This window comes from Melospiza georgiana, chromosome 3 (genome assembly GCF_028018845.1).
Source record: "Melospiza georgiana isolate bMelGeo1 chromosome 3, bMelGeo1.pri, whole genome shotgun sequence".
Classification (NCBI taxonomy): domain Eukaryota; kingdom Metazoa; phylum Chordata; class Aves; order Passeriformes; family Passerellidae; genus Melospiza; species Melospiza georgiana.
Window position 1 is genome coordinate 108,854,557 of NC_080432.1, and position 26,615 is coordinate 108,881,171.

A 26,615-nucleotide genomic window follows, 5' to 3' on the forward strand; every position below is an offset into this window, starting at 1 on the left:
TGCACTTCAAACTTTGCTTTGTGTTTAACAGGTTTATTTTCATTTAAAACAAAAATCTTCAGGTTTGTGATGGCTTCCATTAGCCCTGCTCACTCTGCACATGCCCCTCACACTGTGTCACTCTGTCACACCTGCCTCACCCTGCTCTTCCCCTGCATGGCATTTCAGAGCTCTGGGGGACAGGTGTGACACCTTGCTCCTACCAAGACCCGTGACCACAGAGGTCCAAAAGGGCATGTGCAGCTCTTCTTTCCAGGAATCTGTCACTGGTTGCTATAGTGATAAACAAGTTGGCTTATTAGGAAAAGGAACAAAGAACTAGAGAAAATTATTTCAAAATGGCCTACATGCATAGATAAACATGCAATCTCACTTCTCACGCTCGGCTTGGGCAGCTGGTTTCCTGTTTCTGAGCAGCACAGACCTCTCATACATTATTTTAGCAAGTCCAGCCCAGTCTCCACAGCCTGTGTTTTCTGACACAGAGTGTCCTGTGTGAGGGTGTGGGGCTTTCTCTCCTGAGCTGGATAATTAAACATCTCAGGGGCTCCCATAACTGGATAGTATAGGAAAATGTACTTTCTTAGAAAAACTGTTAGGTGATCTAATGAGGCTGAAATAAAAGTAAAGGAGCAGAAGAGGACAGAAGAAATTGTGCTTTTGCTGTATTCTCTGCTACAGCTTCATTTTTTTGGTACCTTTTTTGCCCCTTGCTGATGCCAAGATGCCTCTGTGCAGAGACTTGGAGTGGTGATCCGTGCCTGTCAGGTGGCACAGCATCACCTTCTCAGGAGGATGCCTGGCTTACACACTGGCCTCTTGGGCCCTCACTAACGTGTGATAAATCTGTTCTCATTTGAATCCCTGGATGCTCTGTGACTCCACTGAGATCAGGCTTGTGCACTTCAGTGTGTAGTGCACAGCAGATGTTCTCTGACACTCCTGTGGGATGCAGCCTCAATGCCCTTTTTTTTGGCTAATTACACATTTTGATTGACTGAGCAACGCCAAAAGGTGTAACTGCAAACACTAGAAACTACACTATAGCAATATTTCATTCAGACAGGCAGGCTGCTCCGTTGCCTGCTGTGATTTGAGTCGCCTGGCATCTGGATTTACCCATCACAGGAGCCAGGTCGATGAGCCCCCTTTGCATGCCAGAGCTAATTACCCACCTCCAGTCACCACCAGTCACTGCTTTTGAAAGGAAAATATCAAACAGCCCAAAGAAATGAACCATCCTTGGGTTTAATCTATTCAATTACAGCCACATGAAATAGAAACTATTTCTCTCCAGTGTTTCATCCACTAGTTAAAAATAATTGCACATTTTTATATGTTTATCCAACTGATTTTGCTTCTGCTTCCCACGGGATTGTAATGGTTCTATCAGCTGCAGAACCTATGAAACAATAAATTTTAATAGCTTTATTTCAAATGCTATCGTATAACTCAGACCAACTTTCCAATAACTGGGGGGGAAAAAACCCAAACAACACAGTTTAAATGTACCTAGCTTTAGCAAATCCTGATGTTCAGAAAGTGGGGAAATTCAAATGGAGCAAGCAAAAGGCTTGGCCAGCATGAGAGGCTGGATGGGGGTGCAGCAGAAGTCCCTACCCAGAGCTGCCTGGTGGGTGGGTGACCCTGACTCAGGAGGGGGAGAAAGGCAAAAAAATCTGAATTGTTTTAAGGATGATGGTACAGCGCATCTATTGCACAGCTAGGCAACTCTCCTGCCACACCTATTCTTTTCTACAGACATTGGAAAGACTGAAAGCAATGAAGAAGGAAGGAGCCAGGGCACAACCTTGCTGGCATTGCTGGCATCACACAACCCCCTGTGACTGCATCCAGGCAGCAGCTGCTGTGTGCTCCTGCTTGGGAAGGAAGCTTCCGTGGGCCTGGGGAGAGCGTTCCTAGGGATGGGATTTCCTTAGTGTGGGTGTGCATATGCACACTTGCACACACAGGCTGCTCTCCAGGACTGTGTGGAGCATTCTCCTGCCAGAGTCACACATCCTCTGCTGGTAAGAAGCACAAGAAACTGAAGTAGCTTTTTTTTGAAAACAAATGAAAAATTGGATGCCAAGTCCTGACACATCTCTGAAAAAAATCTTTGGAGAATGGAGGCAGCAATCACAGCACCATAATAGATGACCCAAACCATAAACTACTGCAAACAAACAATTCTGGACCAGATCCTAAAGAGAAATGCCTGCCCACACACTCTGATAGTACTCAGAATATGCACTGTACTGCATGCTGTGTGTGAAACCATAGGAACAGCCTGAGTCACACAGTGATTGGTACCATCCATCACAAGTTAGAAACTCGTCCTTTGTTTCAGAGTTGCACCTGAGGCCTCAAATCAAATGTGACAATTTTTATAATAACCAGTGCTAAGGTGTTCAGCTGAAAAAAGTATCTCTGTAGACAGTTTGCCTCCACAAATGGAGTGGTAATTTGACTGGGTTCTTCCAGTTTCCAGAGGAAGAACATTATGCCTTGCTTATCAAGAAACAACAATTTAATAAATAGCAGTTGGCTTGTATGCAGTGCCTTTGTTATCTTTTACCATTCCATCTGAAATAATCTGCACCTGAAGCTAACGGGAAAAGGCTGCTGCATTATTTGCTATCACACCTGATGCATCTGGCTCATGACCTCCGAGCCTGTTCTGTGGCACCTGAAAGTGTTACAGTGGTTCTGAGGGCAAAATGAAACCCATGTGATTTGATATCAAATAACCACGTGTCTCATATTGCTGTTACAGCAGCCGTGCCAGGAGTAAAGGCAGCATTTGTTAGCTAGCACAGAGAAACAGAGTTGCCAGCTTTGAGGAATACAATTAAAGAGATGGAAGATCACAGTTCATCGGGATACCTCCCTGGTGCTCACTGTTTGTGCTCCTTCCCAAACTGCAGCAATTACATTCAGATATTCTTATTGCTGCTTTTCCTAAGGTCTTACAGCCACAAGCTATTAAGTATCCTCTATAGGCTCTGAATACAACACACAAGTTAACTAAAGATAATATTTTTGGATGAAAGGTAATATAAAGGGAAAAATGGTATTTTAAAAATATTTTAATATGCTTGGATATAAAGAATGCCAGTTAAATGCATTCATTTGTAACCCTTAGTTTCTAGGTTCTGTCCCAATAAGTTTTTAAGAATCCTGACATGGTATCATGGAGTATCTAGAAGGGCAAGCTTAGAATTAACTTCTCCAAATGATTGCTGACTTGCAAATGATACCAAGCAATATCTTCTTGGTATGTTGCTTTGATACACATGTTTGCATTATTTGAACAAATTATCTCTGTAAATAGAATTGTACTGGAAATGAGAAAACAATGGTGTGCTCAGTCACTGGAAAGACACAGTTTAGGTGATCGTCCTCTAGATAAACAGCACCAGCATAAACCAGGCAATTGTAATTTTGTGTCTGAGATGTTCTTGATTTGAATATATTGGACTATTTATGCTTGCTCCATTCCTCCATATTATTTCATTAATCACATAATAACCCTTCCACTCCTCCACTAAACATGCTAACTCTGTTATCTCTTTGCTACGCAGATGTTTCTTCGTTCAGATGTTCAGTGCCAGGCCAGGTGTCACCCTCACTTTGTCATCAATTTCAGCTTACGTTACATCAGATCCATGTCCTCTGTGTGTGTGTCCTTTTGATTAACAAATCGATTTGGGATAGATATGAATGATAGATAGAGTGTCCAAGTTATCTACATTTGTTACACACATGCAAATGTGAAGGCTGAATACAAAACAGGGAAGAAAGCAGTGGTGTAAGCTCAGGAGGCTGGTGTGCAGGCATCCCCCTTTCTGCAAGCCAGGCTATTCCTACCAAAAATCAAAGCATCAGTGACGGATCATTCTATTTCTTATCTCAAGTAGCTCAGAAGCCAGGGAGAACATCAATCGATCTCTACGTTTTAATCAGAGAGTCGTGGCAAACTCAGTAATTTGCAAACTCTACTGCTGTGCTTCTGTGTTCTTATGCAGCATGAAGTTTTAAAAGCATAATTCAAGCTGTAAGGAAGCGTTTAGTTATGACAGCAGGGAGTGTTGAAAAATGCATCGGAAACTTCTCTGTGAGGAAGGGATTTGTGAGAGGTTTTAGATTGTGCACTTCATGTGTGTTGCAGCACCTGATGAACGCCTTTTCCTCAAAATAAAGACAGGCAGATTATTACGAAATTCTGATATACGCATGCTTTTTAAGAAGGAGCTCTGGATTCCGTGTGATCTCCGGGGAAGCTGCACGCCCGAACAACGGGGAGCTGCGGCGCCGGGAGCGCGGGCGGCGCGGGAGGCGACAGCGACTGCCGGGCACCGGGGGGAGCTGCGGCAAAACCGCCGCCTTATTTACAACTTCTTACTTCGGCCGGCGTAGGGAAAAACCCAAAAACCAAAGCGAAGCAGAGAGGAAGCGAGCGGCTCTCCGCCTCTCCGAGGGGGAGTGCTCGGGCACGGACCCGTCCGCCCGCCCTGCCCTGCCCGTCGGCAGCCGGCGCTGGCCCGGGTAAGGCGTCCCGGCCACCGGCCGAAGTTGTGGCCCGCCGCGGAGAGAGGGGAGAGAAGCAGCACCCGCGGCCACCCAGTCCCGGTGCCCGCGGACGCCGAGCGCGGAGCTCCCCGAGCCGCTGCTCCTGCTCCTGCCCGCGGCCGGCAGCAGAGCGGGGCGGGGCGGAGCGGGGCGGGGCGGGGCGGGGCGGGAGCCCCCGCCCGCGGGGACCCTCCCTGCCTCCCTCCCTCCCTCCCTGCCTGCCGCCTGCCCGCCCTCCCCTCCCCGCCCCCGCGCTCCGCCAGAGCCGCCCGGGGAAGCGGAGGAGAAGGAGCGTCTCCCCAGAGCCCCCCGCCGAGCCCCTGTCCGGCGATGCCGAGGGCGAAGCGGGAGGAGGAAGAGGAGGAGGAGGAAGAGCGGCCGCTGGAATAGAGGAGCGGCGGGAGCGGGGCCGGCTGCTGCCCCGCAGGCACCGCGGGGCTCCCGGACCCGCCGCGCCCCGCCGGGAGGGAAGGCAGGAGGGAGGGAGGGAGCGCCTGCCCCCCGCCCCGGCCGCCGCCGCCGCCGCCCGGGCGCCCCGCGGAGCAGCGCGCTGGGGCAGCCCCGCCGCGCCCGTCTATGGGGCGGCGCTGAGCGGCGGCGCGGCGGGAGGGCGCCGGGGGCAGCATGAAGTCCCTGCTCTTCAGCCGCTTCCTCCTGCTGCTGCCCTGGGTGCTCATCGTCATCATCGTGCTGGACATCGACAGCAGCCGGGCGCCGCTGCCCGCGCTGTCCCCCCGCGGCGGGGCCGAGGGCGGTAGCGGCGGGGCGCGGCCTCCCACCCCGCGGCGGCGGCCCGAGGCCGCGCTGCCCACCATCTATGCCATCACGCCCACCTACAGCCGCCCGGTGCAGAAGGCCGAGCTCACCCGCCTGGCCAACACCTTCCGGCAGGTGTCGCGGCTCCACTGGATCCTGGTGGAGGACGCGGCGGCGCGCAGCGAGCTAGTGACCCGCTTCGTGGCGGGCGCCGGGCTGCCCTGCACGCACCTGCACGTCCCCACGCCGCGCCGCTACAAGCGCCCGGGGCTGCCCCGCGCCACCGAGCAGCGCAACGCCGGCCTGGCCTGGCTGCGGCAGCGGCACCAGCACCTGCCGCCCCCGCAGCCCGGCGTGCTCTTCTTCGCCGACGACGACAACACCTACAGCCTGGAGCTGTTCCAGGAGGTGCGTGCGGGACAGGGGGGCGCGCTCGGCCGCCACGCTCCGCCGCGGCCCCATCCCCGCTCCCCGCCGCTCCTCTGGCTCCGGCCGTTCCCCCTCCCACGCTCCCGCGCCGGGCTGCTCCCCATCCCCGCTTTGCGGCGAACTCGGTCTCCGTTATCCAAAAGCTCCGATTAGGGGGGAGTGGAGCCCGCTCCCCGCCCGGAGACCTCGCTGTGCCCGTCCCTCACCCGGGCTCCCCGCGGCTGCCGCTGTGTGACCGCCGCTCTCCTGGTTTTAAGTTTCTTGTCCCTCCTCTCCATACTCCCCCAACTTTTTACGGCTGTTTTCTCACTTTGCTGCCGAGCGAGGCAAGTTTAAGGTTTATATAAGGGATCCTGTGTGTATTTTCAAAACTGTGTTGAAAAGTGCGACTTGTTTTGTTATTTTCAGGCTGCATCCCTCTCCCTGTAGGGCAAACTCGCATCACGAGCCGCCATCCTTCACAGTTTTTTCATTGGCGCTAATGAATTAAGCCAGAGCAGGATTCTTCATTGGAGTTGCCTTTTGAAGCCTTTGGCTCTTAAAAGCAGCAAATCGCTTGTATAACGACTGAACGCCCTTTCAGGAGTCTCTTTTGTGAAAGGACCTGGTTTTGTCTTCATTGCCTCCCCTTGGTGAAGGGCTTTGTGTCATTTTGGTGGGAACTGGCAAGCGCTCGGGGCAGAGATATCCAGCTTTCTTTCTGGGCTCCCCCTGGCAGGAAGGAGGGTGTTTAAGAAGTGGACATAAAACAGTAGAGGAAAGATCATGTACATCTTCTGTGACAGCTGGGAGAGTAACCTTGGCAGGGAAATGCGGGAGGGAAGCAGCAAAGTAAGTTGGCAGCGGAGGACTTGAGGCGCGCTGTGTCCGTGTGTCCTGCCGGTGGACAGGGCTGTCGGTCGAGGTGAGCCCCGCTCCCTGCCGCTGGCTGCAGCCGTGCCCTTCCCCGCGTGTTGCACAGTCAGGGAGTTAAACGTGGTACACGGAAATGTGAGGCACATGCAACTCCTTAGGGAGAGCTGGTTAGAAATGATTACGGTCGTTTGTGTTTGGGTTCGCAATGCATCCCTTTCCATTTCCAGTGTGTGGGCAGGTGCAGGCTCCCCATTCAGCAGGGATGCCCTACTTCTTTTGCGCATTTGGCTTTCAGCATTGAAGCTGCTAATTTAAGGACCTTTGCCTCGAGGCTAAACCTTTGTTGCAATTGATTTTTTAAAAATTCTCATAGCTGTGCTCAGTGCATTATAATGCAGAGTAATTTCACGTACCCGTCTTTGATGTTACAGGAGTGCTCACGTGTATTTGTAGAAATAAGGTTAATTTGACTGAATCTTAGGGAGTCTGTTAACAGAAACAGAAAATACACTTTGTCGCAATGAGAAATGTGGGACAAAAGATATTTGGCAAATATCTACTGTTTGTTTGGGTTTTTTGGGTTTTTTTGTTGTTGAGTACCAACGTTAGGGACAAGCTAATGGAACAGTATTAGCTGGCGTTTCTCTTGAGTGCTCCACAGCTATTGAAAAGGAGTCTGGTCACATTCATTCTTTTAAAACTTCTATCATTATTGTACTAATTGCTGTGAATTACGAAACAGGTACAAATCACCTCTCTAATTAGCTGGGAAGTGCCGGAAAATGAAGGGATAAAGCTGTCTGAAGGGTTAACCTTGAGAACTGCAAGCACAACAGGCAACCTGTGTTTCCTCTTGCTAACGAGGATTGTAACCTCCAGCATGAACCTCTGCAACCCTAAGGCTTCCCTTTCCCCGGCACTGAGCTGCTGGGAAAGGGCTGTTTGTTCTGAGCCTTGTGTTCGCAGGCAGGCACACATGCTTGAATGGTTTTCCCTGAGAAATGGGGAGCTGGGAGCGCTCAGTTACCAGAGCAGAGAAGGAGCTTTTGCTTCACTTGCCACCGTGAGTTGCTGTGGCTGTTTTGGGGTCACTGAGGAGCTGTTGGCAGGTCCCGGGAGGCACTGGCACTGACATGGGGAATGCCTTCCCGCCCTGGCAGGGTCCATAGGCAGGTTTTGCCAACGGGAGGCGCCTTTACGTGTGGGAGGTTGCATTTAGAGCGAGCCAGGAGCCTGATTTTGCAGTCGAGGCACTGCTAGAGGGCGGGTTGCTTCTTGACTCGATAAAAGAAAATCTATGTATTCATGGATTCTGGCTTGACAGCTCTGTGGTAAATCCTGATCTGCCCTTCAGGAATTGATTGATTTATGAACGTAAATTATACTTGTCTTCTCCAAGCATGAAGAGAACAGCTTCAGAATGCATTGTTTGCAGATGAAATCTGGTAGTAATTCCTGTTATGAAAATGGTGGTAACTATACCTGAGAGGAAGTTTTTTTCGGTTTGTTTCCCTGCCAGGAACAATTCTCCAGACCAGCAGTTGCTTTCCCTAAGGAGGTCTGATAAAATGCAGTCTGCTCACTAAGAGGGAGAAGTTTAAATGTAGGATGAGACAGGAGCTCTAAGCTCTCATCCAAGCAGCATCCTGTGTGGCTGTGTGACTTTCAGCATGTCACTGTCACACAGGGGTGTGCAGGCAGGCCCCTAGTGCCAGCAGCACTGTGTGCAGGCAGGTGTGTGCAGTGTGCATCTGCTGCTTTGTGGGACACAGGTCTGTCCTTTTGTGATGGCTTGCTGCTGGGTCAGAGCTGGCTCCAGGGGCAGCAGTGGGGCCCCAGGGAGATGGGAAGCAAGGCTGGTTAGACTGTAAAGCCAGCAGGAGAGGAACATTTGTGTTAGGGAAATGTTTTGCTCAGAGGTCAAACAAGCAGGACTGCGGAGCAGAAGGCGAGCAAGGGAACTGCACATCCTCGAGGACTGGGTTTAAGGAAGCTCCTTTGCTGTGGATTTCCCTGGTGTCCTTACAGGAGATGGAGCCTTTTAACAAAGCAAGATCAGCAAAGGCTTTCCTGTGAGCTTTAGTGTATAAACCATGAGGCCGTGATCAAAAAGGAGCATGCTTTGACATGGAATGCCATGGGATACTTCTGAGAGCTTTTGATGAAGACATTCTAATCTCTGTCCAAAGTACTTCTGCCTGGTGCTTATAGCAATGAGTATTTTACATTTGATGTGGCATGAGCTGGGCCCAGTAGACCTAGGCTAAGTGTGTTTCATGGAAATCAGAAAACAACCCCAGCTTACAGCGGTCTGGAAAATGCCACCTTCTGTAGTAAATATGGAATCCTTGGCTGCTGTTTATAGTTATCTTTTTTCCGAAGACCTATGATGGTATGTGGGTGGACAGGTCAGTTTTTGACTGGTGAAACCATGTCCTCAAAGTCGAACTGGGCAGGGTCTAAACAGGTTTAGTTGTCCTTTCTAGAATAAGGTGGAGAGCCTCGTTTGTCTTTCTGCTGCTACAGCATTGGGTCAGTTGGCATTTTGTTAGGAAAGGTTCACCTTCCATGGAAAGGCTGCAGGGAAGGAATCAACCTGTTCAATGATTGTGAAATTCTTTAGAGTACTGAAAAGGATGCAGCAATGATGAAGAAATATTTCCAGGAGTAGAGGCGCGTGGCATTTAAGTTATTCCCAACTCTTTCTGCTTGAGAGTGTAGTGGTGGTCAGGTGAAAAATCATGTTTTTACTTTAATGCCTGTGTTTCTGGCATATTGCATTTTGTTATTTATTGTTTTAGGATTGAAACCTCAGAAATAATTTATGTATCTTCTGTTCAGGTATGATCTGTTCATTTGGAGGTGTCCTTGTGCATCTCTCCATCAAAAACAAGTCTGCTTTCTGAAAATACCTGTAATGTTAAAAGTCAGCCTGCATTCATAAAAAAGCCACTGAGAGGCCTGAAATTCCAACTGTTATATTTAAGATGTTTTACAAATGTTTCTGCATGACTCACCATAGCTTCTATTTTTTACCACACGCTGTTCATTTTGGAGTGATTCTTATAGTTTCTGGTGCATTTGTGCTTCATCTTATTCCTGAATGCAAGTTATTGTAATATTGTGACTGATGCCTAGCAACTGCTGATTTCACATTTTAAACTTCCAGAGGGAAAAAACCTTGGATAATACTGGCATTCCACCTTCACACAGAGATTTTAAAAACAGGATTAACCTAAGGACTGGGAAGTGAAGATCGACAGCTAAGTTCCACGTCCCCTAACTCTTCACAGAATTCCTGTGTTTCTGTGTCTCAGGCATTCTCTCTGCTCTTTCCATGTGTTGAGTAGCTGGCCAAAGGCCATCACTTCCATGGTCCATGTTTGGATATGTGTGCACATTTGGAGGAATTGGTGTTGGAGATCCACTCTGCTGTTGATCGTGCAGACTGCCCTGAATCCTTTGAAGGTGAGGGGTGAGCATGAGGAGCATGAGGGGTACAAGAAGAGGAGTAAAAGTCTTCAGTATCTGTCTGAAAGTGAGCTTGCTGCATTCAAAAACACACTGAGTTTTAGAGATTCTGATCTAGGTTATTTCTGTTTGTTTGTTATTATCTATGTTATTTTGTTTGTTTTCTGTTCAGACCCCTAAACTGAGATATGTTTGAAATTAAAATGCTCATATCTAAAACCACGTTCCCCCTCCCTGCCACCCCCAGGTTTCTGGTCATCAATGCCAGAATTTCTTGGCAATGTTTGATGGATACTTAGACCATGCAAAGTGTGGCACATTCCACTGTCTTGTCTTGAGTGCAAACAGAGGATTTGCAGACTGGGTCTCCTTAGAGGAATCCACACTCTAAGGTGTGATGTGGATACAGCCTTGCAGTGTGGAATTCAGAGTAGATCACAGCACTAATTGTTATTTCTAAGGGGCAAAGAAACCCAACCCAAACCTCAGCAGCTTAGCAGTTAGTCCTAGTGCCCACTGAGCTGTGGGCCAGAATTCAATTTGCTGTAGCTGTTCCTGCACAAGAGTGCCCTGAATATGATGGTAGAGTTGAAGCTGGAAAGGAGGTGTGAGAGGACAGAGCTCATCCTGCTCTCCCCAGGTTGAGTTAATCTTTACAGGTAGCTCAAGATTCAAAGAGCCACAGATTCAGACTGAAAGAATTTTCTTGTGTCCCTGTCCTTCCCTCTCAAAAGGTGTGTATGAAGGTGGCAGATATTCTAATGGCTTTTAACAGCCATTTCAGTAGCCTAAAAAAAGGATTCCTTGTTATTAAAAATAGAACAAAAATACTTGCAGGCATTGCATGTCACAGGGGCTTCAGTTTTCCTGTGATCATCTTTATAAAATATTTTGAGGGGAACTCAAAAAATGCATTATAGAAGAGGTAAATTTAAAATTAAAAATAAATTTACTATTTATTCCAGCTTTGACTAGGGAAGGGTTAGTGTTCCTTCAATAACACTTATATAACTGTCCTAATTTTTATACACTGTATTAAGCTAACTTCTGTGTATTTTTAATAGATATATTTATGCAAAAGATTTAAAAGTAGTATAAGTAAATCTCCTTACCTTTGAAAACATGAAAATCTTTTTTTGTATCTCTAGGAGCTGGTTGGAAAAATCAGATTTTTATAATAGTCTTAAAAATAACATTCAGTAGTCTAGACAGAATTAAATATTAGCTGGCAGTCATTAGTTATTTTCTTCAGGATAAAAAGTGATCCAAATATGAGTTAGCAGTGCATTAAATACCTTTCTGGTATATAAATGATTTAGGAGTACATGACAGGTTTTAAATGTACACTGACATTTTTCTTCCTCATAGACATGTAATACCTATGCTAAAGAGGCTGGATTAGAAAAGACTAGCAGAGAATGAAACAGCTTAAAAATGAGAGGAAACAGTGACCAAAAAGAAAAAAAAAGGCTATTTGAAACAGGTTTTTGCTTGGTTACCAAGTACTCTTTCTGCACTGGCAGCAGTAGTTTTACCTGTGAAACTGATACTGTTGCTGGGAAATTAATTACATGGGGTCAGCAGCTCTTCAGAGGTACAGTGAACACAACCCAGCAGAATGATAGGGAGTAGAATGAGGCAACCAGTAAATAGAAGAAGTAAAACGAGTAGCAAATGTTTTGGAAGTTGGCCCAGTCCACAGAAATTGGCTGCAAACTGCTGTAGTTAAATTTGGTACAGTTTTCTTCTGCAGGGAAGCAATATTGACATTTGTGCCCAAGGATGCTGGTATAATTTAGAAAATTAGTCATGTACCTTATATATAAAATGTTGCTGGAGAAAAGGGTGAACTAAGCTTTCCTCCCTCTGCAATGTAGATTGTGTACAAATTAGCAGAGGAGGTTTCAAGCAGATGCTTGGAAAGAAAGCTTTCTAGCAGGGAGGATGGTGAAGCAGATCACCCGTGAGAGCTGCAGAGGGGGCTACATCAAGGAATGAAAATTTTTTATTTGTAGATCCCTTCTACAAGCATTCCCATGTAGAATACCCTTCACAGTCAAATTTGCCAACAACAAACTTATTTTTTGAAGTTCCTAACCCCTAAGCATCCTAGTCCCTGAACACAAAAGCCACTGGCACAGGTTTTCTATGCCTTGGTGCCTCCTTTGAAATGATGGTAAATGGGGGCAGGAGCTTTGTCCAAAGCCTCAGCAAACAAGCACAGTGTCAGGCTGAGCTGTCTGGCTGAGCCATAGGGCTCTCACATAAGTTTTGTTGAGCAGAATTTGTCTTTAAATGGCCTATGAGTGATGCAGAGAACTGTGTGAGAACTGACAGGGAACCTGGCTGTGCTTCTGCTTTAACTCAGGAATTGTTGTAGCGAAGGAGCTCTAGAGCCTGTCTTTGGTAGTAATAAATCAGAATTTGGCACAGAAATCTGCTGGAGTATTAATGGGATGGGCAGGGGTGTGGGGTAGGATGCTCAGCATGGATGTGAACCCGTAGCCTGACCAGGACAGATCACAAATTACACAGGGGTTGAAATGACAGGGGGAAAAAAGTTTATGAAGTGTGGCAGCAGGTTTGCCCTTGCAGAGGGCTGTGAATCCCAAACAGAAACACATTGACATCATGCTGCAAAAACAGCAGGATGGTTGTTCCAGTCTGGAAGCATTTTCACTGTAGGAAGTACAGCCATGTTTCCTTTTCTCTGTCATTTACCTTCATTCCCCTTGGGCTTTTATATTTTGTTACTGGCTTGGTATCTTCCCTATGCATCAGTCCAACGCATCCCATTAAGCAGCTTTTTTTGATTGACTAATGAGGTGCTAAATATAGCAATGCTTTTATCGCTGCCTTTTATTGCTCAGCTCAATTTCCTGCATTTCTCTTGCTATTCTTCAGTGATTACTCTGTTGTTACTGTATTTACTGCTGTATGCCCATCACCTCACTGGCATTTCTTTGGTCAGTTGTTACTCATCTCTCCGGTCATTTTCTTGCCCACTTCTTCCCAGTTCTCCTCCCCCTCCTACTTCATTGAGGTTTGCTCTACCATCTTCCCCACCCAGTATATCACTCTCCTCCTATGTCCAAGACCCCCTTTCAAAAAGTGAACAGAGGACAAAAGCTCTTCTCCCGTGAGAGAGCTGCCCAAGCGGGGCAGGATGAATCCTGCCAGTGGGCTCCTCTCTGCTCCTTAACTACACAAGTCTAACTGGGACAGAGCAGCTGCTTGACTTGCAGAGAGTGAAGTGTAAGAAAGATGAATACCATTCTGTAAGCTACCAGGACTTTCAGTGCTGAGTGTTAACACAGCTTGTGCTACTGCTGTCATTACAATGACAGATAGAACAGTCATTTAGGAAGCTGTAAGTCCTAGGATTTTTGGCAGTTGTTTAACCCACGGCACTAAAGGTATTCAGATTTAACACGTTTTTGAATCACTTTTTTGTGTCCTGATGATTAGCAGCATAAAATTCCAGGTGCAAGCTGGTCTTTTAATCCAAATAATAGCTTTTTCCCCATCATACATAAATACAGCCTTCACATATCAGTATGTTAACTGCAGTAATGTTATTCTCAGAAGATTAAACGAAATATTCCTACTTTCATCTGCCTAGCATATCCCAAGGCTGTGAGGTATTTCAGAATTAGCATAAATACTGGTCTAGATGTGCTCTTTCAGCTTTTACTTAAAGGAATTGCTGTATTCTTGACACCTGCTTATTTCATTCTTCAGAAACATAACCTGTAAGAATAAAGTCACCCAAGGACAGAAGTAGGAGCTCTGTAAGGGGTGACTTGCATCTGACATGTGGTGGCTTTACTGACAGAACTCATAGACACTGAGAATGACCCAAGATTATTAGTTTAAAACTTCTTGGGTCATTTTATGCTGGTTTTATGAGGTCAGTGAGATACTCTTCATTGACAAGCTTTTCCAAAACACTGTGTATCATGGGGTATTAATGTAAATCCATCTGGTTCTGCCAGCATAGATGCTGAGGCCACTATTGACCCAGTTCAGAAGTCCTGTGTAACCTGGCTCATTTTGCAGTACAGCTGCCCAAACTTTTACTGTGCCCACAGGCAGGGCACGGGTGCACTGTGCTCTGGCCACTCTCCTGCAGTCAGAGAATGCCTGCCCTTGTCTTGTGGCATCTTGAGTTTAGGTACAGACAGTTGGCACAGGATGGCCAAAGTACTGCAATTCTGAACACTAATAATTGGTTCAGGTATCCACAGCCTCCAGGAGGTGTTAATGGCACCATGTGTGTTTATCCTGTGGTATTTACTGGTGTAGCACAGTTGGGTGAATGTAGCTCGATGGTGCTGTGTAGACATGCCCAACAGGATGATTCCCTAGGTCCATGTCTGATATGTTAATATCCATGTGCTATTAGCAAAATAAGAAAAAGAGATGTGTCATTAAAACCAGAGCTAAAAGATCTTCATGAGTTGAAGTTTTGCTTGATGTCCATACCCAAATAGTGAATTGCTAACTTTGCATTTCCTACACAGAGGAGTGGAAGAGATTGGAAAGCTAAACATAAGCAGGGAGTACAGCTGCAGGTAAATACATTTATCAATAACCTTAGAAAGATTCATGGCAGCCTCTCACTGGCAATTAACCAGGCAATGGCTTGGAGAGAATCCTTATCATGAGAATTCCCTATATTGCCAGCTGAATACATACCCTGCTCTTATGCACTATGGGCTGCTGCTACTGAGTGAGGTGCTCTAGCTTGCTGCAACAGTTCTTAGGGTGAAAGAAAGGAATTTCTGATAAGCAAATCTGAAGATAAATAATTGGAGGGAGAGAAGGTACATTTCTCTCTTCTGTGCGTGCCTACATTTTTGTGGATTTTTAAATATGTATTATACACTTTATGTGAAAGTTCTAAGAATCTGCTAATGTTTCTAGCTTAGAAATGTGAACCACCCTGACGTGATGTCTTTGTTTTTTTCTGGTGTTGACTCCTGTGAGTCTTGATGATATGCATGATAAATCTTTCACCTTGGCAGAGAGAGAGGGAAGTGTTTAATATTTAACCAAGGTTGTCTTTTACTTCAGCATCTATCGATAGGGGACTGCAGTTACAAATATGTAAAACTGTGTTTGTTTTTGCTGAGAAGAGTGCTTGGAAGGAAAAAGGGATAACCTTTCCCAAAGGAATAAGTTTCAATTACAACAAAAGACGAGCCTGTTTTTAGAATAGATCAAATTAAGCCCACATTACACTGCAATAGTTGAATACTTGTTTCAATAGAACCACATTCAGAGCACAGTGTTAAAACAGTGGCTTCTGAACCAGCGTGGTTAAGTTGTGCAGGTCGCCGTGTCGGTGCCCTCGCTTGCTCGAGTTCTCACGCCAGACCGTCTGATTTTCCCACGGGGAGCAGTGTGTCGGGGTTTGTGCCATATTATCTCCTGTTTACTGGAGAAAATGGAGCACTGAACCAGTTATCTGAACTCACTGAATCAGACTCGTAATCTTTACTGTTAGAAAAGACCTCCAAGATTGAGTCCAGCCTTTGCCTGAATACCACATCAATTAAACCATAGCACTAAGTGTCATATCCAGTTTATTAAACACTTCCAGGGATGGCCACTTCATCACTTCTCTGGGCAGCCCATTCCAATGCCTGACAACCTGTTCAGGCAAGAATTTTTTCCTGATGCCAACCTGAACCTTCTCTTGCACAACCTGAGGCTCTTCCTAATGTTACCTGGGAGCAGAGGCTGACCCCCACCTGGCTCCACCCTGCTTTCAGACAGTTGAGGAGTGATAAGGTCTGAGCCTGCTTTCCTCCAGGCTAAGCACCCCCAGCTCCCTCAGCTGCTCCTTCTAGGACTCACTTTTCTACACCCTTCCCCAGTTTTGCTGCCCTTCTCTGGACATGCCCTAGCACTTCAATGCCCTTCTTGAAGTGACTCCCAGTCATGGACAATTCTTGCTACAGTCATTTTTTTCATACCTATGGCTTTTTCTATGCTAGATAAGGATCACACTTCCAGTTTTGCATTTAGTTAATTTATATCACTAGGAAAAACTGCTGCTGGTGATAATACGCATCCTGCCTGGCCTGCTTTTTGTCCTTTTCAGAAATTTAGCAGAGCTTTTTAAGGGAAAATACAGAAGTTAAAAAACCTTAGCAATCTTTTTTCATGAATCCTTAATAGATCTGAGCTTCATCTCAGGTCTGCTGCAGTAGGAAAGAGTTGTGTGTCATCATTTCCTCTATTCAATGCATTTTTAACAAGTCCCAAACTAATTGTACTTGTCCTAGTGAAGTGTGTATTAATCATTATTATTATATTTTCTCTCACTGGGTTTCTACAGTATCTCAGCTATCTATAGACATAAGCCAAGTGCCAGAATGCTGCAGTCTTGCAGATAAAAAAGATCTACTACACCTTTGAAAACCCAAACAAGAAAAAAACCCCGTTTTTTCCACAGCTTTAAAAACTCTTGGTATAAATAAGGTATTTAAAGTAGAATTGAGATGCCTATGGATACAGAGCTGGAAATTTCACAGAAAATGGGTGGGCAGACGCAGCTCTTGGGCTGCGCTGTGTAAGCCAGAATTGCCTTTGAACTCGCGGTGGGGCTGAGTGCTGTGGGAGGCACAGCCCTGGCAGGGAGCTGTGCCAGGCTGCGGGCGGGCAGTGATGCTGTGCTGGCTCTTGCAGATGCGGACGACGCGCAAGGTGTCCGTGTGGCCCGTGGGGCTGGTGGGCGGCCGGCGCTACGAGCGCCCCGTGGTGGAGAACGGCAAGGTGGTCGGCTGGTACACGGGCTGGAGAGCTGACAGGCCCTTTGCCATCGACATGGCAGGTGAGGCTCGCTCGTGGTACATCAGTGCTTCCATTTCACAATTTCAGCAGCTTCTTACACTTCTGAAGTGCTGGCAGAGCGTGCAGCCCTTTGGCACTAACTATCCTGGAAGTCTAAGCTTGTACATCTTGTCTAATTAATTTGCTGCTTGGTGGTATCTGAACTTACTTTAATTTGTTTTTATTTTTATGTGGCAACTTGGCTTTTATGCTGTATAAATTGTCTGTCTGAAACAAGTTAATTGTATATTAATTCATCCTAGCAATTCTTGCAAGGAGTCCCTGCCTGTCATTTTGTCATCAATCTAAACCAGGCAGCATAAATGCAGACCTTTTTAGACCTTTATCATGAAATTATTCATGTTGCATTGGTTATTTGGAATGACAGTGATAACTGTAGATGGATATAGTTTGAAACACTGGGCTTAGGGGAAAAATCACTGACAGCTGTTGCCTGGTAGAAGAAGGCAGAAAAGCTTCAAAATGAATCTAATCAATCTTCTGCAGTGAAGTTTGCACACCACACAGCTCTGTCTTGCTGACAGTCCATGCTTAGACTGTCTTTTGTATACACTCACAACTGCCACATGAATCACCACTGGTCACAGGTCCAATTTCTGATACAGCAGAAGCTGGTTTCCCAGCAAATGATATGGTATTTGCACTTGGACATCTTCTGTACTCGGGAGGGAAAAGTAGGAATACAAGGGTGTGGAGGGATAGAATGTAAGAGAATAGTGCAGAAGGTAGGATCACACCTGAGGAGTTGCAGCTGTACTAATCACCAAAGATTAGGAACAGGCCTGCCCTTAACAGGCCACAGCTGTGTCCAATAAGGATGAGTGCTATAGAAGAGTGGGTTAGCTGGGTGAGAAGAGAGATGGAGGTTGTTGGTTGTGCTGTGGAGAGAGTTGGAGGTTGTTGGCTGTGCTGTGAAGGAGTCAGTGCTGCGAGGAGCTGCCCATGAGAAATCACTGAGAAGGTGTGGGCGATTTACACTAAGATCACAACACAAGGGCAAGAATAGGGTACAAATTGCCACTTTTTTTATCCCAACACCCCAATGTTTTGAGAGAGGGAAAAGGACAGTGTACAGTTCTTTCTCATCTTAACGGAGTAATGTTATGTTAATTGAAATTATTGATAAAAATATGTACAGTATTTACAGTCCAACTGGTTAAAAAGAGTAAATAAAGGATCAATAATGGTTGCTCCTTTATGGTTATCACCTCAAAGACAAAAAGGTTATCAGGTGAATTTTTCTGCACTGTAGAGGCATTTCAATTCAACAGTATGACCTGGCATAAAAATAAGTGTTTGGGTGTTCACATAAAGGCATTCCTCAGGGGCAAATCCTGAAACCATGCAGCGTGTTAGGGACTGCAGCTGTGCAGTTGAACAGTCCCTGTGGATTTAGAGATACACATTGATACTGGACTCCAGAAGGGATTACTGATGGCATTATAAAGGTGAGAGCATGGTCCATAATTCATCAGCTACAGGCAGAAAGCCATTACAAAACATCAGCCAAGGGACTCTAACCCAGACATGAAGATATACATGGGAAGTTCTTAAGCTGTTTACCTTGCAGATGCTGGCTAAATCACTGGCATGAGGGAAAAGCAGGTCCATTAGGAGCATTCCCTGCTTGTGCTTTGACCAAAGTCATGTAAGGGAGGATCACAGACAAAAAAAACCCAAAACTTTTAGAATACAGGAAGTTAATGCACAACCACAACTAAAGAGTTATTATTTTGCATGAGAACTTTTGCATGAGACTTTTTCAGTCTTCAAAAATACTGAAGAAATTGAATTTCATTTTTAATTTCAGCAAGGAAAGAAATGGATGCAGTTTAGACTGCTAAAAAATGATGTGAAATTTTCATCTTCATTCCCCTCAGGAATACAGTGTCAGGGCATAAAGAGAACAGAACTGCAAATCCAGAACTCCATAGGTGTCTGAGCAGGAGCAGGCTACAGGATGTGTGTCAACATGCAGTTTCCTTCTCTTGCCCTTCTCTCCTGACTCCCCAACAGACCTCCAGGGACTTGCTACCAAACCTAAGTCCATGCTTAGTCCATTGCTGGCATTTTTCCATATATAAGGAACTTAAGGTTATACTGAATGTGGCACATAAGGAAGATCAAGAATCTCTGTCAAAAATACTGCCATGCAAACAGGATGGTGCATACAGTAATACTGATATGGAGCTGTATCAGTGGTCTCCAGGTAATGTTTTCTGTGCTCGTGTCCCAGTGCACGGTAAGGAGGCTTCATTTGGTTTAGTGAACCATCTTTCACAGTGATTTTCACAAGATTTGATCATGAGGCTGGGTATGAACAGAGTGATGGCTTAAAAGATTTGAGATCACCAATTTAACTCGTGGCTGTTCAGAGGAAGCACATCCTTGACTTTAAGCACATAAAATTCTTATTCTAGACAGCAAAATACAAGGCCAAATTCAGGTCCTGCTGATTTAATCAGGCTCAGCTCAGTGAGCTGGCCAACCTCCCCAGATTCTTTGCAACACGCTTGCTCATGGCAATCATATTAGGTCAGTTCATTAAACACTGGTTATTTACTTTGAGAAATTTGTGGCTGATACTGCTGTTCTCCAATGTTAAACTGGATTCAGAAAGCAAAGGAGTTGTTTTCTCTCTTGCTTCTTGCCTGCAACCAACACACCATATGAATTAGTTCTGGTATTTCCAAAGTTTGGCATCAGTTTTTAATCGAGGCAGGTTCTAGAGTTTGACACAGACTTGCTTACCCTTGGGGAAGAAAAGTGAGAGAGAAGGTGGAAAGCAAAACCTGTGTTATTTAGTATGGATCTGAATTCAAGTCTTCTGTATTAAATGTTGTTTTACTTCTGGCCTGTTCCTTACTGCCAGAATTCTGGATCACTCAAGAAAAATGTTAGATTGTGATTCTCCTAATGTGAAGGCTGTTCAAGAAGGGAGATGCTTGCTTTGCATTAGCATTCCAGGAGCCACTTCAGTCACAGAGATTAATATGTGACTGTAAAACACCGGGCCAGCAGATTTTGGACTTTGGGTCCAGAGCTCATCCACTGTGCCCCAGGCACCTCTGCTAGGGCCTGACCAACCACCTTTTGATATTGCATTTTATTAACATTGTGCTATAGTCATGAGATCTTCAGTACATCTCATATTTCTTAGGGTTCCCTAAGCAAAATGCCAGTCTATTCATGGCACTGCAAAACATGGCATATTTTGACTGAATCTGAAAGAGCCACTGCTGGAAGTCACAAACAAAAAATTTTAAGTGGTATGGCAGCCAGCACTCAAAACCTCCCACCAAAACCAGAACAAAACACCAACCTCCCCTCCCATCCAAGGATAAATACTGTTTTAAGCATTGAGCTTATAATCAAGTGCCTCTTTCATGGTGAATTAATCAGCAGATGCCTTTGACACTAACTACAAAACCTCCTGGTTAGACATCTCTGCCTTATTGCAAGCCAAAATGTACACCACAGGGAGAACAGAACTTGAAAGCCACAGAGCCCAAGCCAAAGGTGGGACCTTGATCTATGTGGAAGCAAGCACATCTGTTCTAACATCAACGCTGAGCATTAGCATTTATACACTCCAGAAATGATAAACACTCAAGTTTCTAGCTTGCCTTCAGCTACTGTCCTGCCTAGAACATCCAGGAAGAAATGGCATTAACCATGGCAACAACATCTTTAAACCCTGGCTGAAGTTTAACTTGAATGATGAAGAAAAATAGTTCTGCCTTTTAACAGAAGCCATTGGTCTAACACAAGTCAAGGTGTGAATTAATGGAAACAGCTTACATTGAAAGAACAGATGTAATATCTGCTGTCTCCCAGGTATCTTGTCCTCCAACAAATTAATTCCTATCTAGGTGGCCCTTCAGCCAATTAGAGTTAATTTATAACCTTGCATTATACACCAAAAAACCCTCGAAACACCTCTTCAAACTCCAGCTGTGAAATTGTCTTGTGGCATTTCATGTGAAGTTAAGCCCAGTATGACCTTGCAGGAATAATGACTAAGTAAAATAACTGTATGCATGTAAGTACTGTTCAGTTATGCTACACTGGAGACAGCAGTCCCAGATAAATCCCATTTAGTGACAGAATTCAAAACAACAGTGTCTTTTCATCTATTAGCACAGGATCATTATCTACTAAGAGAAATAATTAGTGCCAGTCTGGTCAAAACTGAGCTGTCTCTTCTATTTTTGACACCAAAATGACACCTCTGACAAAGTCAACTTAAAGTTGTCATTAGAAAGTGGTTTGCTCTCAAATCCATCTTACAAAGTGTCATACATGTGAAAATAAAGCTGTTATGAAGCAGAGCTAAAGAACTAGAGAGCCAAGAGATAAGTCTCCTTGGATTATTCTACCTCCTAAAGTTGCTGCTTTATTGGATTCTTTTAACAAAGACTGCATGGACCCTGACCAAGGAAACAAACCTTAGGCCAGCCAGTGCACAGCAGCCCACATCCTTGCCACCTGCAACACTCAGTTTATAATTTAACTTTTACTTGATGGCACCAGTAGTTTTCACAGCAGCCTCAAAATGACAATTTGCAATAGCATGGTAGCAAGGGCACATGTCACATGCAGGGGCCATGGCCCATTTGAACATCTGTATGTAGGAGAAATCCACCCTCAGAAATCAATGCAATTTTCTCAAAAGAGGAACAAGCCTTGCAGCAAAAGAAGTTACGAGAAATTAATGTATGGATAAGTATAGGCTATGGGTCCTGGGAGCCCCACTGACACTGTAAAGATAAACAGCAGAAAATCTGCATCTCTTCTGCTTAGAGTGAGATTATTTCTGTGCACTAAAATCTAGGACACTAATTTTGGTGTTTACTTCATTTTCTTCTTTATGCATGGGTAGCTTGAATCTTAAATATATTTAAAAAGAAAGAGCAGCTCCCACAGCTGATCAGGGTTCAAAAAATGCCTTCCCATTTACTTTGTTTTTTGAGCCCAAAATTATTAAAGCCCAGCTGCATCCAAAATTTATTGTTTGTTTTACGTGAGGAAAAAAGGCCAACAAAACCTAACCAAACCCTATAAACTGAAGCAGACTGTATTGTTCATCAGTATAGTCTCTGGTCACCCTTCAAGATGCAGCAAGCTGGCTGTACATACTGTCTGTAGCTGAGGGAGTTTAAACTCTCACCCTCAGCTCTTCCCAAATGATTACATTTGGCTACCAAGAGCACTGGGATAGAGCCCACCTTGTGCTCCATCATGGCCAGGCTACAAGGAGTGAGAAGCAAGACTGCACAGCAGGGTGTGGATCCATGCAGACCCTGTCCATGCAGACACCTATTCTCTACCTCAGGCAGGACAGGATGTATAAAGCTACATCCAAAATATAGTGTATAAATGTTTTCTGTGCCCATCAGTCAACTGGGACCTGTTTACATCCATCAGGGTCCAAATCCTACTGAAAACAAAACAAATTCCTGGTGTCTCCTTTTGCTTCCTACAAGCAAGACCATGATAAAGTGGTTTCAGTGTGCCTTTCTTTACATGATGATGTAGTAATTACTTCCTTACATTTTCCTCTTCAAAAGGCTCCCATAAAAGTCATAGATACTTTCAAGGAAAATACAGCAACAAGACATTTCTATTAAAAGAGGGTCAGAATTACATTAAGTTATAGAAAGTTATGCTCAATTTTAAACTGATAAAATTTTAATAGTGGCTCTAGAATTAAATGTTTTTGGAGTTTTCCAGAATTGATGTCAAAAGTGTTACTATTTGTGTCATAAAGGGACAGCTGGAACCACTCTGAAATTATGAAGAAAGGATTTCTCTGGTAGGCTTGGCAGTCAGACAAAAGGAGTTAGTTACAAATGTAATTTTTCTTTACAAATCTATCAGTTGAGTTTTTGAGTCATAGTTAAAGAAGCATACATATGACTGAGCATTGCTGGAGGAAAATGGGAGAGTTCTATAAAATAATGGTAAATTACATATTCATGGTAGCTCCTTCAGAGAAGGTGAGTTTGTTCAAAGCAGTGATTTCTCAGTTTCCAGTCTCCCTTCAAGGAACCTGGTGCATTTAGTAGAGAAAAGCACTGCAGAGAGGTGTGTACACTGAATAAATCCTGAATAAATGCTGTGCCATGCTGAGACCTGCTGAGACTGCCTGGCAGACCCCTGGTGCTGAAAGTCATTCCCAAGGCAGAGCATTAGTATGACTTGTCTTTCCTCAGCAAGGCTGTTAAAAATCTACAGGCTAAAACTATCTAAATATTACAGTTGTAACATGTTTTAACCTTTTTTCATGACTCTCACCTTGAAGTGTAGAATGGTTTGTACAGTATAAATTTCATACATTTTATTTTACTTATAATTGAGCTTTATTTCTTAATTAAAAGTAGAAAGGAAGAATAACCCAAAGTTCTAGCAATACCTGACTTTTCAGACAAGAAAGCATATACTACCTACATGATGGGAAATTAAGATTTAACATGTTGAAAATATGGTGCAATTAAAAAAAATCTGATCATATCTTAAGGGCAAACCAAAACAAAACAATATAATGGAGGATGTACAAACCTACCAAATATTACCTATCCACATAATCAAATTAACACATTTTTAAAAAGAACATGAGAGATTTCTAGGCATAACTGCACAAAAATGTAAGGCTTAAAGGTTTTTCTCAACCTTTTTCCCTGTCTCCCTCTCTCCAAGGATTTGCTGTGAGTCTTCAAGTGATCCTGTCGCATCCCAAAGCCGTATTCAAGCGTCGTGGTTCTCAACCAGGAATGCAAGAATCTGATTTTCTGAAACAGATAACAACAGTGGAGGAACTGGAGCCTAAAGCAAACAACTGCACAAAGGTACCGATTGCCACACTTTGAGAAAAGTTTTCGTGTCATCTCTGCAGATGACTTTACTGACACACATGGTAGTTTGTACTTTGTGAGAAGCTTTCATCTCTGTAGATGGCTTCACTGACACACATGGTGTTTTCCAGGTTCTTGTATGGCACACCCGAACAGAGAAAGTGAACCTAGCTAACGAGCCAAAGTACCACCTGGACACAGTGAACATTGAGGTATGACGGGGGGACAGGCCCACGGCAGGAGCAGGACCACGGACGCACCAGTGCGTGCTCCGCTTCCGACAGCCAAGGTCATCTGCTGCTGCTGCTGCCTGAGACCTGACAGACTTCTGTGGAAACAAAAGGAAGCTTTCAGAGACTCTAACAAGCAAATCAAGTGGGTGTGCTTTGTTCTAACTTGTCTGCATGCATTTCTGAACTCTCAGCTTAATAAACTGACACTTACCTTTGTTTTAACGCTGTTTCCACATACATAAACATGGCTGCAATGGAGTATTTTCAAAATTATTATTTATGTATATAGTTTTGTATTTATCCAGCTTAATGGTGTAATTATAAACTGATTTTAACTCACAAACTGTTGGTCTAAATATCTGTATAAATGGATCCTCCAAACTGCACATGTTTTACTTCGTTAGAAGTAGCAGTCAAAACAGGTCATACAATAATGAAATAAAATACCCACAATCATTTACGGATTTATCCTTTTAATATAGGGAAATAACATTTTATCATTACGAGGCACCATAAAATGTAAACACAATCACTGTCATAAACCTGGATCTGTCTGCAAGACAAAATATATCTGTTCACACTGAGTTACCTTGAATGCATATTGTGCTGTCAGTTCTCTTTTAACACTGTGTGCTTGCCTCCTGAGCCAGGTCAGAGACTTTACCACAGGAAACTCAAATGCATCAAATGCTCATCTTTAGAAGAATAAACTATTGATTTGTAGAACTACAGTAACATCCAGGTTTATCTTTCTTTCAATAACCACATTCCCTGTTATGCACACCATAACAACATCACAGTGAAATGTATGATGAAACAAAATTTGTTTGATACACTAGAAAACATTGCTCAGTGATACATTTACATTCTATTTATATATGATTAAACATTTGTTCATACAGTACCTTCTACAGGATTACTGGGTAATTTTGGGGGGTTGGGGTTCATATTTTTGAATATTACTAACATGATAGCTACATCCCTTATATGCAAACATTTGATCTAGAATTTTGAGGGAAAAAAAATCAGTATGTGGTTAAGCAGCTTCTTAATATGGTCTATGAAATCATATGCATTGTATGAAAATGCATCCAATGATGTATAAATATATTTGATCTGCTTTTCACTACATCAAATTTAAATCAATATAGACCACAACACGGTCAGTCAGTTATATCCTTAATCTGAACAGCTGGGGAAAAAGAAAAAGAATATATATGTACATGGAAGGAACAGCAAAAGTAAATGTATTTAAACAAGGAATGTTAGGTGGCTGTTCTGGGAAAGATTTCTATTGCAACTTTCATTTCCACAGTTGTGTGCTGAGAGTCTGGCCAGAGGAGCTTCCAGTCCATCCTGCGGCTGTGCTGGGGGGCTGCCCAAAGCCCATCACGTTGCTGGAACTGCTGAGGTTCATTCCAGCCATTTGCTGATTCATCTGCAAAGCACACACACACACGAGCCTGGTTAGCAATGGCACTGAAACACAGCATGCTGCTAGTCAAAAACAGTCCTGCCTCCAACCAGCTACCCGGTTACAAGTACATGTCCCTAAAAATATTTCTCATTAAATAAAAATATTAACTCTATCTAAGTTTCTAAGCTTTTTCTCATAATATCAGCTTTTCTGGAGCCCTTCAACCACCAACATACATCAGCTGATGGGCTGCAGCACCTGGTGTATGTGTCACATGAGAACTGACAGCATGTGAAGGAGGTGGCCAGTGTGGCTGGTTGGTAAAAGTTTGCTTTCACAGTTTCAAAGCTAATTAACAAAACTGTAGTAATTGCAGTAAAGAAACAGCAAAGCCAGTAATATAGTCTTGTCTGCACTTGCATTTCCAGATTTTTTTTCCAGCAACATTTCTTTGGATATTTCATAATCTTGACTACATCAGTTTTTACAGAAATTGTCCATTTAGGTGACAATCAACAAAGAATGAGGTATGAAGTGGATTTATAAACTTGAGTATTATCCAACCATCTTTGCTAAAAAATCTACCCAAGATACTGTAATTCCTTAAAAAACAAGTAATATAATCCAGATGAAATTAAATTCAGATGAATTTAACATCTAGTTAAAGGTGGGAAAGAATTCAAAATTCAGCACATTCACTTCAGAGCTGCTGCAAAACTATTTGTAGTCTTTACAAATATCTAGTCACTGTAGTTTTAAATGCTCAATGTCAAAATGAGTTTAGGAACAAAAGAGCATTTGGAGCAATTAATAATCAAAGCCAATGAACAGAGATGTTGGATAAGTAACATTTGATTCAAACAAAAGGCAGCACTAGGTAAAAGTCAGAGTTTATTCAAACATGAGTGAATAATACCAGGTTGTAAAATGAAACTAGAACACTGGTGAAAAATTCAAGTAAATTGCAAACTAGTATTTCAGTGTAAAATGAAGTTCTATATGCTTTCACACAGAACTGTGTATCTGCAGAAAACAAGACACCACTGAACCTGGAAATATAAAAAAGGCTGATAAAAACATGCTTTACCCAGTGGTTCATCTCTTCTGGAGTAGAATTCTTAAGCAGCGGACTATATAAAAAATGTTATCTGGTAAAGCAAGCTCTCC

At 44.0% G+C, this 26,615-nt stretch overlaps 2 protein-coding genes across 3 annotated transcripts in view; one reads left to right on the top strand and one right to left on the bottom strand.

Annotated features, from left to right (window-relative positions):
• The first annotated feature begins 5,129 nt into the window (after positions 1-5,129).
• Positions 5,130-25,847, top strand: B3GAT2 (beta-1,3-glucuronyltransferase 2). Its single transcript, XM_058021559.1, has 4 exons — positions 5,130-5,736; positions 16,780-16,924; positions 23,644-23,792; positions 23,930-25,847. Exons 1-4 carry the CDS (start codon positions 5,197-5,199, stop codon positions 24,014-24,016), a joined length of 921 nt encoding a protein of 306 aa, XP_057877542.1. The 5' UTR covers positions 5,130-5,196; the 3' UTR covers positions 24,017-25,847.
• The window catches only part of SMAP1 (small ArfGAP 1), a 93,625-nt gene continuing 91,497 nt past the window's right edge, over positions 24,488-26,615 (bottom strand). For both annotated transcript variants that reach the window (XM_058021558.1, XM_058021557.1), the window contains exon 11: positions 24,488-25,469. In XM_058021558.1, coding sequence (XP_057877541.1) covers positions 25,335-25,469 — 135 coding nt within the window. In that variant the 3' untranslated portion in view covers positions 24,488-25,334. The remainder of the gene's footprint in view (positions 25,470-26,615) is intronic.

Coding starts and splice junctions, on each gene's coding strand:
- B3GAT2 (XM_058021559.1), top strand. CDS start 5,197: ATGAAGTCCCTGCTCTTCAGCCGCTTCCTCCTGCTGCTGCCCTGGGTG. Junction 5,737..16,779: donor GCCTGGAGCTGTTCCAGGAG/GTGCGTGCGGGA, acceptor TGGCTCTTGCAG/ATGCGGACGACGCGCAAGGT. Junction 16,925..23,643: donor CTTTGCCATCGACATGGCAG/GTGAGGCTCGCT, acceptor CCTCTCTCCAAG/GATTTGCTGTGAGTCTTCAA.